Below are 13401 nucleotides of genomic sequence, written 5' to 3'. Positions count from 1 at the left end.
AGACAGTTCACGAATACTATGAGAGATTGCTGAAGGCGTTTAAACAGTATAGCGGTCTGGATGTAATGGATCCGAAGGACATAGGGCAATTTGTGTCCAAGTTCGTCTTGGGCCTGAGACCGGATATTAGTTTAATGATACAGCAACACTTGATTTGTTGGCAAAATAAACCCCTAGACGAAATACTGAGGTATGCCAGGTACTGCTGTGATGAGATAGACTCCAAGGCTAAGAAACTAAAGGAGAAACTGATGGTGGTACAGATGCAGGCAGCTGGGAAGGGGGGACAGCAGCAACAGCAACCAGGAACAGGTACTGGAGGAAAGAAACAGTACAGTCAGAACAAGGGCAATGAGGAGAACTCCACCTTTAGACCCAGGATAGATATAGCTGCCTTAAAGAAAACAACTAGGTGCCACCAGTGTAACGAGGTGGGGCATTGGAAACGCGAGTGTCCCTATAATGTTGAGATAGGAGACCAAGAGGTAGAGGAGGAAGAGACCCAGAGTGCGCCTACAAGAGGGGTAACGCAATACCAGGGAAAGGTGCTCAAAGGGGGGGGCCCACCTCCCCGAGCTCAGTTCCCGCAGCCACCCAGAGTAGGGACTATGGGTAAGACTTATAGACAGATGCCACTGTTTGTAGGGGGAGAGGAATGCTATTATGTGGACCCACTAACTGGACAGAGGGTAGAAAGGGATGACTGCACCCTCGGGCAGCTTTGGAGGTAGACCAGAGGGGACCCTATGTTGAGGCTGAAGTGGCAGGGTTCCCTACGACATTTCTAGTGGACACAGGAGCCACTAGATCCACGATCAGGTCAGCCGCAGTGCCAGGCCTGCCCATGTCTGGAGAGACCATACAAGTGGTGGGGGTCGCTAACAGGAGAATGACCAGTCCTCTGACTGAACCCGTGCAGGTGAAAATAGGGAAGTACAGTGATGAGCATCAGTTTGTGGTTTGCGATTCTAGTCCTGTATGTCTGCTAGGAAGAGACCTTTTGTGCAAGTTAAATTGCACCATATACTGCACACCACAGGGCGTGGAGGTATTGACTAATGACGATGATGCTGACTTTAAAGTCGCAAATTCCAGAATATGTGTGGAATTGTATCCCACTCTGACAGTAGACGAGCTCCCCTGGGATCTGAGAGAGACAGTTGCTCCAGAAGTGTGGGATTTCACTGGGGAAGAGATTGGGTTGGTGAAAGGGGTGGACCCAGTGAAAATTGTAGTGAAACCGCATGCTGAGTTTCCAAGAACACCTCAATATAAATTGACTCCAGAAACGATTGCAGGCATCAAACCCGTGATCGAATCCATGATTAAGCAGGGAATACTGAAGGAAATCGTGGGTAGTCCATGTAACTCCCCGATTATGGGTTTGCAGAAACCAAATGGGAAATTCCGGATAGTGCAGGACCTCAGAAAGATTAATAACATAGTCGTTTCGTGTTGTCCAGTGGTACCGAATCCATCAGTGATACTGTTTCAGATACCGTTCCAAGCAGAATGGTTCACTGTAATTGATCTTTGTCAGGCTTTCTTCTCGATCCCTCTGGACGAAGAAAGCCATTTTCTTTTCGCATTTAAGCTGGAAGGTCGCGTCCTAACATGGTGTCGTATTCCTCAGGGGTATACAGAGAGCCCATCGATCTTCAACCAGCTTCTAAAGAAAAATCTTGAAAGTCTAGTGCTGCCCCAGAGGTCAGTTCTGGTCCAGTACATAGACGACCTCCTTGTGGCGTCAGAAACAGAGGAAGCTTGCAGGGAAGACTCTATTGCTTTGTTAAATCACCTAGCTGAGAATGGGCATAAGGTGTCCCCGGGAAAATTGCAGTACTGCCTGACAGAGGTGCAGTACTTGGGACACAGAATTGAGAAAGGTAAACGAAAAGTGTCACCAGACAGGATAGAGGCCATCATGAAGATGAATGCGCCTAAAACACAGAGAGAAGTCAGGATGTTCCTAGGAATGGTGGGATATTGCCGACAGTGGATTGCAAACTTTTCACTGAAAGCAAAGCCCTTGCAAAAACTGACGCACAAGGAGGTGAGCGATCCGGTACCATGGGACAAAGACTGTTTGATGGCGTTCCTGCAGCTGAGAGAGGACTTGTGTCGTGCTCCGGCTCTGGGAATGCCAGATTACGATAAACCATTCTTGCTCTACTGTTGTGAGAGAGAGGGTTGCGCGCTGTCTGTGTTAGTCCAAATTCATGGGAATGCCCGTAGACCAGTCGCTTATTTCTCGGCTACTTTAGACCCAGTAGCCGCAGCGTTGCCCGGATGTCTCAAATCCGTTGCCGCAACAGGTGTCAGCATTGAGAGGTGTGAAAATATAGTCATGGGGCACCCGTTAGAGGTGCATGTGCCCCACTCTGTTGAATTGTTGATGACCAGGACCAAAACACAGCATCTGACGAACAGCAGGCTCACACGCTATGAGCAAGTCATTCTTGCTGCAGAGAACGTGACCCTCAGGAGATGCTCTGTTTTAAATCCTGCTACCTTGATGCCACTTCCAAACGATATTGAGGATGAAGATGAATGTACAGACCATGACTGCCTCGATGTGACTGAACTATGCACCAAACCAAGACCCGACATCGTAGATGAGCCACTGACTGACCCAGATGAAATTTTCTTCGTCGATGGCTCATGTGTAAGAGACGAAGTTGGGCAGTTGAGAGCAGCTTACGCTGTTTGTACAATTACTGGAGTGGTGGAAGCTGGATGCCTGGAAGGAGTACACTCCGCTCAGGTAGCCAAGATTATTGCCCTGACGCGTGCCTGCCTGGCAAGCAATCAAATCCGAGTCACCATATACACTGACAGTCAATATGGTTACGGGGTAGTTCATGATTACGGGCAGTTGTGGTCTCAAAGAGGTTTCATGACCTCTTCAGGCTCTCCCATTCGCAATGGAGAGTTTGTGCGCCTGTTGTTAGAGGCGTTGCAATGTCCAGCAGGTATCGCAGTCGTGAAGTGCACCGCACATACCAGAAATATGGACTTCGTGTCACAAGGCAATAGATATGCCGACGAAGTCGCGCGGTATTGCGCAGAAACAGGGTATTCTTTCACAGAGGTGGAAGTGGGTGGAATAAATGTAAGGACTGAATTAGCCATGATATTAGAAACTGTTGATACTTGGGACGAACTAAAAGACATGCAAGAAAATGCTCCTGATTGTGAAAAAGAAACATGGCAAAAGGCAGGATGTGTGATGGGTGAGGCCCATTTCTGGGTCTCAGCAGATGGCAGAGCAGTGTTGCCCAATGAGATGGTGAGCCCAATGGCCAGACACATACATGGTCCCGTCCACTTAGGAAGAGATGCTATGCTGAGAGTGTTTAGACAGACCTGGTACAACCCTAAGTTCAGAGTAGCAGCCGAAGCAGTGTGCCAACGTTGTGTGACGTGTCAGCAGTTGAATGTAGGGAAAAAGACACCAGTTGCACTGAGCCACATTGGGAGGTCAGGAGGTCCATTCAATCGAATGCAGATAGATTTTATTGAAATGCCAAGGTGCAGCCGCCTCCGTTATATCCTGGTGGTTGTTTGCGTTTTCTCCAGATGGGTTGAGGCATACCCTACACGTAGGTGCGACACCCTCACAGTAGCCAAGTTACTGCTTAGGGAGCTTATCCCGCGCTTCGGGGTGCCGGCCTCTTTGGAATCAGATAGGGGAACGCATTTCAACAGCTCGCTTGTGAAAATGATTTGTGCAGCTTTGAACATAGATCAGAAATTACATTGCAGTTATCGACCAGAGGCCTCAGGAATTGTGGAGCAAATAAATGGCACCATCAAGGCCAGAATTGCAAAGGTGTGTTCATCAACATCCTTGAGTTGGCCTGATGCGTTGCCATTGGTCCTTATGAGCCTCCGTAGTACCCCGGATAGGAGAACTGGTTTGTCTCCTCATGAGGTATTGATGGGAAGAGCAATGAGGTTACCTTCTGTCCCAACTGCTGCACTGATTAGCATCACAGATGATATGATCCTGGACTATTGTAAGGGGCTGTCTGACGCCATTCATTCTGTGTCCCTTCAGGTGCAGGCTGCCGAGGTACCATCGTGCCAGGACCCGTGTCATGACTTGCTTCCTGGGGACTGGGTCCTGGTGAAAAAACACGTGAGAAGAAGCTGCTTGGATGTTCGTTGGCGTGGGCCCTTCCAGATCATCCTGATCGCGAACACGGCAGTGAAGGTGGGAGGCCTGCCCAACTGGATCCACGCGTCGCACACGCGGAGGGTTCCAGCACCTCTGGAAGACACAGCTCCTCTCTCGGATAGACGTCCAGCAGCGGACCGAGAAGCCATAGAGGGGGCCAGCCAAGCTGTAGAGGTGCCAGCGGAAGCAAGGAACGAGTCTGACCAAGCTGAGGACGGTCAGTACAGCAGCGAAACAGACGACGCTACTGAAGGAGAAAGTAGCTGGGAGTACGAGTCAGACACTGACAGGTCTGACAGAGAGCGTGACCAGACAAGAAGGAGAAGGAGTAGAAGGGTACGTGGAGAAGCGGATTGGCCGCAGAGAAGAAGCTCTAGTCTGAGGTCAATTCCAGAGAGAACCCTTCCTCCGATATCAGAAGATTCAGACCCGGAAGAAGGTGCTCAGGGCGCTGAAGCACCGGTCTTGAGGAGGTCAAGAAGAGTGCGTGTACCTAGCAGAAGATACTCCACCCCTGAGTGGACATATCTGGCGACAGATGGCTTCGAAGCCAGTGACAGGGAGGATCCGAGCGGTGGTGGTGTCCAGTTCTGAGCCCATCGTCACAGTGGAAATACGACTGTTAGTACCCGGAGTCGAACAAGAAGGGTCACTGACATTCATGGTTCCCCGACCTCCCCGCCTCAGCAAGTTAAAGCACATGTTCCTCACAGAATTGCAATTCCCCGATTTTGGTACAAAGATATCAGCCCAAGAAGAACACAATCTTCGTATGGAAATATTGAACTTTGCTGTCGAAGCTGCAGGCGACCGCCTGATAGTAGATGCTTAAAAGACTTTGTAGATAAGCGAGAAGAAAAGAAGATTACCTAGCGCCCAGGAAGCAGAGAATCTTAGGGACCTTCCCATGAGTTACTGGAGAAGGGCTAGGGTTGTCTGTATTGAACTATAAAGAACTTTGCGAGGAAGGTTGTCAGCTTCCAGTTGTGTGGTTCTAAGGACAAAAAAGGAGTAAAAGAGACTGTAAAGGAACGAAAAGGAAAGAACTTTGTGCCAGGATACGAGAGAGCCATACAGTCTGACGAAATGGAGGCCGGCACCCAGAACCGCAGAGCGAAATGTATAATAGGTACACTAATAGTAGGAGTGATAATATTAATAGCTTTAGTAGTAACAGTCTCTTATGTAAAGGGACGTGAGGAAGAGGCAAAGGTAACTGATGTGAAATCTGTAGAGGCGCTTACACCCACCGTTGCTGGTGAGAAAGGGGAAAACACACAAGAAAAAGCGTTATTAGCTGCAGAAGCCCGCAGGTTACACGTAGATGAGTCCCAAGGTGACTTTAGGTCAAATGCTTATGCTAAACTATTATATGAATACGTGGATGCCATGGAGGTCAAGGACTGTTACGTCTGCATGCCGGCGTCTGTAGATGAAGGCATTCAATATCATCACCTCCCGCTGACATATGGCATTACATGTAGCTTATTGCTTAGTATATTTTATGGGAGAGATAGTTTTGAATACTATTTCTCCAATTACGATGCAGTGTTACCAGAAGTCCCAAATTATAAACAAATGAATAAATGGGACTACTGGAAGAGTGAAGACAGGTTGGCAAAGTTTTTCATTCCTTGGATTACCTTAGATACTTCACATGCCCGTAGAAATAACCTGACATGCAAGGTGTCAGAAGTCGAGAAAAAGTTTATAGGGCAGGTGGATGATCGAAATAGGAGACAAAAGATTTTGAAAAAATCAGGACAATGGAAAACAGATTGGACCGAGGAAGAAAAGGCACACAAGAGAAAAGGTAGTAGTGGTCCAATAGCTTTAGATAGAACGCAGAGAGGAAAGTTATGTCTTCATAGAGCCAAAACGTATTATGAAAATGTATACGTGGGGGAAGTTAGCTGTGAACATGCTTTCAATTTAGAGTACTATACTAAGGACTTCCTGAAGGGAATGCAAGCGATTCCAAATGTATATTTTGTATGTGGGAGAAATGCCTACGTAAGACTACCTGACAACTGGTATGGATCATGTTACTTGGCAATTATCTTCCCTAAAATATATCATGCCCAAGACTTAGAGATCATCGAGGGCAAGACATCATCGAGGGGAAGGAGAGATGTAGGAGGTGTAGAAATGGTTGGAGATGTCTTTGGAGCTGTGTTTCCTCTTTTGGGATTAATCCTTAATGATGTTAAAATTAGACGACTGGCAACAGTCGTAGACAGGTTGTCTGCCAGCACTGCTCAGTCCTTAATGCTGGTAGAAGGAGAGATGCAATCGATAAGGGCTATGGTTCTCCAGAACCGTCTTGCATTAGACGTCCTATTAGCAAAAGAGGGCGGAGTCTGTAAGGCTTTGAAGGTCCAGGAATGTTGTACTTACATTCCAGACAATTCGAAGCCCCTTGAGAAAGTTATTAGGAACATAACTGATATTCACAAAGAGATCGAAGACCTGAGCAGAGAAAATGTCTGGGAAAAGGTGGGCCATGGAATAAGTGAAGCTGGAGGTTGGCTCACCACCTTAGGCGAAAGCTTTGTGTGGAAAATACTAAAACCTATCATCATAATATTGATCTGTGGGATCGTGTTGTGGGGATTGGTGAGGGTATTCAAATGGTACAGAGCAAGGAGGTCAGAAAGGGCTCGGAGAAAACAGCTGCAGAGATTGGCTGCCATACAAGATAGTCAGTACCGGAGCCTGAGGGCTCTGGAAACACAGAAACGAGTTATGCTAGCAATCACTGCAGTTTAAATGTTAATGATGACCCCGAGAGGTCATCAAAGGGGGGAACTGAGAGAGCGCAAACTGACCTAAATGTAGAAGTGCGTCACACTTACACGTAGTAAGCACAAGTCATGAAGAGAAATGCCATGAGTGCTGATAGTACCTACAGTTATATTCTGAAATGTGTAGTCAATATAGAGATTTAAGTAGAAGTGGAACTAATACAGAAATGGGTGAAACTATATGATTTTATTAGACGTGATTATTTCTGAATCCATGTTGTGTAGCTGCTAAAATGTAAGATGGCATACGGAAACGCTGAACGTGGTAGGCCTCAGGGCCAGAGCTAGAAGGGAGGGGGAAGGTGGTTCAATTACACAACATGGATTGCACTAATGTTTAGTAATAATGAGTAGGCCATGATTTATAGATGTGTTTACCGAATAAATAGAATAAGAGTATTAACCTGCTAATAATTAAAGAAGAAGTTGAATACTATAAAAAATGTTGTAGGGCTGGAACGCTTTAACGTTGATTTACACATATTAGTCTGGGCCGGGGAATGTTGCAACGCGGTTGGAAGACTATGAGAATTGGGATTTGGCTGCAAATGTCTGTCTGTAAGAGAAAAGGGGGTATTCAATTATAAATAATATGAATAGAAGTTTGTTCAAGAGACGGACCAGACATGGAGGAGGGTTCCGGAATGTTTAAGGGGTATCAGCGGGCCGGAGAAGAGTCTGAGAAGCAAGGTCGACTCTAACCACAAGGCCTCATCATGGAAAAAGCCAGAAGCTACACCACGTGAGGGGCGTCTCACGAGGGGCGTCCTAAATGTTGTTGTATTTTTGTATTAGGGACAGCACCCCTGGGTGGAGTTAGAGCAGAAGCCTGAGGACCCTTAAGAGAGCGGATGGGTAGGCAGAGAGGGGTCATGATTGGAGAACTATAGGTTTTCACCAAGAGACTGAGAGTGGGTGACTTCCCTGGGGGGTCATTCACTGCTGACACCTTTTGTTAGGTAGGGACCTGGTTAAGTAGGGATACCATCTAGATCAGGGTAGGGACAGCCTAACCTGTATTTTCCCTCCGGCTGTAAATGACTGAGAGATCTCAATATGTGTCTATGCTAATAGCCCTATTATTTTTAGAACTGGTGCTTGTAGTTTCCGTTGCTCGTCTGAGGGCTTTCAGAGAGCACATGTATGTAGTTGGGCCCGTGTATCTTGTGAATCTCATTTTGAGATGCTTGTACCTGCAACTTATCTTGACTTTATAATAAATCTTTGAAAGCTAGAAGTTGTTTGTGATCCTTTGAAGCGGAGTCCTTTATTGGGTGAACTAACTTGGTAAGAGATGCACTTTCTTCCCTCAATGACAGGCAATAAAGGTTCAGTCGACCAGATCGGGGTTTTAGATCAATGGTGATAAGATATCGATCAAAATCTCGCCCTTCCAGCTCCATGGTAGACTTCAATGGAGAAGCTTGAACAGCACATGTCAGATTGGCTGCAGCAAAAATACGGGCCAATCGCACATGCACAGCTCAGTTTCAGCGTCAGCAGCTGCCCCATCCACGGTGAGCTCTGGAGCCGCGCTCACAAGGAAACAGAATGAATGCCGGGACGGCCACATGGGGCTATTTTCATTAGTCAAAAATAGCTTCAGATCGTAGTGGCTTGCAGCAGTAACGGGTCAACACCTCTGTGCCTCTATGAAGAAACTGCAATTGATCGCTATAGAACATCGAAGGGTTCTAGATTTCTACCTGTTTCCCTTTGCAGCAAATGGGGCAGCTACTGTTACAAATGCCTTATATAAAGGCCTTTCTCTGAGAGCAAGTGGGGCGTATTAAACATGTGACACATTGCCACCAAGTGGCTTCAGTTTTATCAATACTTATTAGTTTTTCATTAAATCTACAAAGTGGTGTTCATGTGACCCACAAGCTACATTTAACCCCACAGCAGCCTCTCGTTGTTAAGTTACGGATGTCCATGGAGGTGTGTACAAGAAAGTTGCCAACTTTTGTTTCCCGTGGTCTTTGACTTCAATACCGTCCTCTGCATGGCCAGCCACAAAGAACGACTCTCGTGACTTGAAGACCGCACACATTAAAATTGAAAAGTAGCTGTAAATAAGAGCTTATCATACATTACAAAACCATACCATCTGCACTGGGTGGCAATAATGGCTGTCCACAACAGCCCCTACACATTACCACTCGCTCCATGTACCGTTTTTGCTCTTCCTCTCTGATAAGCCTTTGATTCTCTGCTTCTTTGATTTGTTCCAGATACTGTCGTCGAAGCATCTCTCGCTCTTCCCTAAAAAAATGAGAAAAAATATATATTTTTAAGTTAATGAAAACGTAAATTAGAAACAAGAGTTCTTAAGTATTTTTCACCATGCAACATAGCGGTGCAACTCGTTGGCCATGAAATCTCATATCCCAGGCACTGGGTGACTATATCAGCAATCTCTTTGTGTGAAATTCAATACACGTTGATGCTATCTTTGGGTGATACAATCATTAGCTGTAGGACACTACAACGCCTGCAGGCCATAGGCAACCTGGAACAGATAGGTTGTTAGACTTTTGGGAACTTCTGGAACTTGATTTCATGTCAGGGGTGGGTGAGTGGATGCTCCAGAAAGCGGAGATATCAACCTCAAAGCATTGGGGTCCAGCTTTTGATATGCTGATAGGTTCAGGGAGACACCCGACCATGTTTAGGTAGCTGGTAGGGGACGAACATGCAAAACCTTTTGGTTTCGGCAGAGGGTCTTGAAGTGAGGCCGCTGCCTAAGGGGGAGCCAGCGATAGGCTTTGTGACTGGGGCCATTTTAAATTGGGACTGATTCCCCAGTCAAGAAACTGTTTCACACAAATGCCCAACAAAGTCATAAGCATCAGTGGCACACCCATTCTTGCGATTTGCTAAATAATTCCTGCGCCATAAGTAGCTATAAGCTTGTCAAGATTTTTATGAACTACCAATGCACTTTGCACCCATTCACGAGATATTAGCCTACGAAAGTGATTCGATATTGCTTTATTCTGATGACATTCTTTCACCTTTATTTACTTGCTTTTGGTACCGTCACAAGTTAATCGGCTGGTCAGCATTGAGACAAGCGACCATCTTGAATTCTGACAGATTCCCAGGTCAAGATAGCAATGTATAGATCTTTTCACAAGGAATAAGACATCTCCCCCACAAATACATAGACTACAAGGCTTTGCATCAGCTCTTGCTGTGCAACAGATATCTCCTCTAGTAATTCAACACTGCACAATTATTATCTTGTTAGAAAAAGCCTATGGACAAGGTTAAAACTTTAATATAGTTCTGGAGTTTTGATAAAGATTAAAATCGATTCTTTTTACTGCAATATTTCCTGGCAGTTTATTATTTGGGATAGCTTTGTCTCTCCCTTTAGTATGATTGTGGTCAAGCAGAAACTGGAGGAGAGTTGGCTGTGTGCGAAGCATTACATGTTCTTACCATCACACAGACACGTTGTGCCTGTTGCACTTTTAATGAGCTATCTTTACATTCGTAAACCGGTCATTAGAAAAGATACACATTGCCACCGGGTTAGCCCAGCAGACTGGTTTTCTATTGTTCTACATCGTGATTATTGTTTGTTTGCGGTGTTCAGTTTGCCCCATCACAAATCTAACCAGCACTGTGTCTGGCAGCTATCCTTAAGCAGGGAAGTCTAGTGATACAAGACATCATTGTGGCGAGACAATCCCTTGGGCTGTGACAAAACCCTCCTGAAAGTCAGACGCACCACTGCTGCACAAGGCGTGCTTGATGAAAGCCCATCTATGCCAATCTGTTATCTGGACAGAACCAGGACAAAAACACTGGACCTTCAGCTTCAGCAGGGCCGGATCTAGGGCGGTGCGAGCGGTACCACCGCACCGGGTTCTGACTCCAGGGGGAGGTGAGTTTGCAAGTTTATTTTGGTTTTAAAAGCACCTGTGACAAACACCTGCTGCCCTGTTCCTTGCCTCCAGCAATTTCCAGGCAACAACAAAAATGTCAAAGACAACTCGGTGATTTATGTTCTTCCTGGAGAGAGATCTGAGTTTTGTCTAGTGGAAGTTTTCATCACTGATCATAAAATAGTACAGAGGATTAATATGCCTGCTGCAAAGAAGGTGTACCATGCAGACCACAAAGTCAGGGAGATCCTTTTGTTCCTTGTAGTTTACAAGTTAAAATACTACTATAGAACAGTTTATTATTAACTGGCATCAAAGAACTGCTTGCACACTACATAGTATAGATTAGAGCATAGATTAATGATGCAAAAAGGGTTAATTTGGGTAGAAATCGATTCTTATTATTAAAGGGAACCCCCAACTATGGTGTTCCATTTTCAATTCTGAGTTTATGCTTCTCCATGCCAAGCATTCAAACTATACTGCCTACCCGTATGGATGACATGCCATTTCTACACCTGGCAGTCCTCCGGCTTATGTAACATTTCCTATACACTGATTTACACATGTATGATTGATTGTCTCTGTGTAATGTGTATGTGATGCAAAGTGCTCTGACACCCTACACTGACATTATATAACTAATTAAATGCTTCTGAAAGAGAGTGTTTATGAAGACTTAAGGGGCACTGTTAAAAGGTGGTGGTGATGAAGGAATCCGTGCTGGAGGTCGTCGTCACCTACACCATGGATGGGGGCACCAACAAACACGGTTGCACCCGGCTCCACCAGGGCTAGAGCCGGCCCTGAACTTCAGACCTAGTTTATTACAGAAATGTTGTGCTTCGTAGGTCTACAGCTGCTTCTTCAATTTGTTCCCCAACACTTGGCAGTATAAAAGTACCCTGAAATGCCTGTGTTTTCAAAAGTTCAAGAGCCCTTCTGTTTTCTAGGTACTGCAGCTATTCTGGTAAACTAGATTATTGTAACTTTACATTGTGGCTCACTGCAGTAACTTCTGGCCCAGTTGCTGCTTCTCCATAACAAAACTGCTTGTACCACAGTACCACAATATAGAGTATTTGATGTTGAACCTACAAGAATATCAACTGCAGAATATTGTCTACTAATATAAGGTCTAGGCAAGAACAGATTTACTATTCTTAACTCCACATCTAATTACATTAAAGATAAATATATATTCCTATATACACTTACCTTGACTTTACACTTGTTGATATTCTGGAGTTGGTATTCTATGCTGTTATTTTTGACTTTGGTGTTCTGACATGCACCCTTGTGACAGGTACTAACACGCCTGTGTCCATGCACCTTCATGAATGAATCAAATTCAAGGTTCTTTATGCTGTACGTAAGACTACGCAATGGGGTCCTCATTAATGGCGGCTCGCTTTCAATGTAATACGACTCATGTGATCACTAGATAAGAAATGAGTGGCTCTCCAAATCCAGAGTGGGTGACTGGGCATTTTGCTGCTGAGGCTGCATCAATATGGGATTCTATCTTAGTTGAGCAGTATAAGCTTACAACCAATATAGCCTTTCACAAAGTCTTAAAGCGTTTCACTTTGGCATGTAATAAGATGGACTTTGTTTATATGGACATTTCTTGCGTGCTGCCTAGCAACAGAAATCCATGGTTGGTGGCTATGCGTTCTATAAATTAAATAATAATTTAAATCGGGGAAGAAGTCATGCTGTAAGACCCCTAATGCCCAAAGAAGATCGGGGCGTCTTGGCTTTCAGCCCTTTGAAGTTTCACCATTATCTTGGTTGGTTGATCTGTGTAGACTTTGTTGCATTAATCTGTGGGTGAAGATATTGCTGTGATGACTAGTGAGGTCCATTGCACCTGTGACAGAAATTTAAAAATACCAGAATGCACGAAATATCCGAGCCCTCTTTGCATTTTTCACCCCATGATTGTTCATTCTAATAGCTACTGTAAGAAAAGCAATATCATTCTATTGCATTTTTCATATTTTTAAGAAACAGTTACAATACATTGTATATCATCTAAATCTTGTCTCCTGGACTCCAAAGTTCTGATCTTCAAAACTTGCTTTAAATTTGATTGACCAGTTCTCAATACCTCGGTTTTTAGGTAGAAAAAAACAAAAGGGGTCATGGAGGAAATTGGGTGGGTTGGAGGACTTTGATCAGGAATATTCATCGTGGTCAGGGCTGCCTTTATGGCTGGTAGCGCCCAGAGTGGCATTCTTTTTTGGCGCCCCCCCCCAATGACTTCCTTCTTCACAGATTCCTTCACTACCACCCGCCAACTCTACCCACATTTCTTCATATACCCTCTCTCACATGAATTTAATTAGTTTTATAGCGTAACTCTTACCAGTGTAGGGTGTCAGAGTACTTTACATCACATACACATTATTGAGAGATAATGAATCATAGTGTGTAAATCAGCCTACAGGTAATGTTTCATAAAACAATGAGGATTAGAAGGTGTAAGAATCAAATTTTATCCATACTAGTGAGCAGT

General features: G+C 45.0%; 1 protein-coding gene across 1 annotated transcript in view; it reads right to left on the bottom strand.

Annotated features, from left to right (window-relative positions):
• LOC147730267 (uncharacterized) overlaps positions 1-13401 on the bottom strand; it is a 545933-nt gene that overhangs the window by 172847 nt on the left and 359685 nt on the right. Inside the window, exon 12 of the mRNA XM_086954056.1 lies at positions 9160-9249. Coding sequence (XP_086810182.1) covers positions 9160-9249 — 90 coding nt within the window. The remainder of the gene's footprint in view (positions 1-9159; positions 9250-13401) is intronic.

This window comes from Lissotriton vulgaris, chromosome 2_1, assembly GCF_964263255.1.
Source record: "Lissotriton vulgaris chromosome 2_1, aLisVul1.2, whole genome shotgun sequence".
NCBI lineage: Eukaryota > Metazoa > Chordata > Amphibia > Caudata > Salamandridae > Lissotriton > Lissotriton vulgaris.
This window is presented reverse-complemented; position numbering and strand designations above follow the sequence as displayed.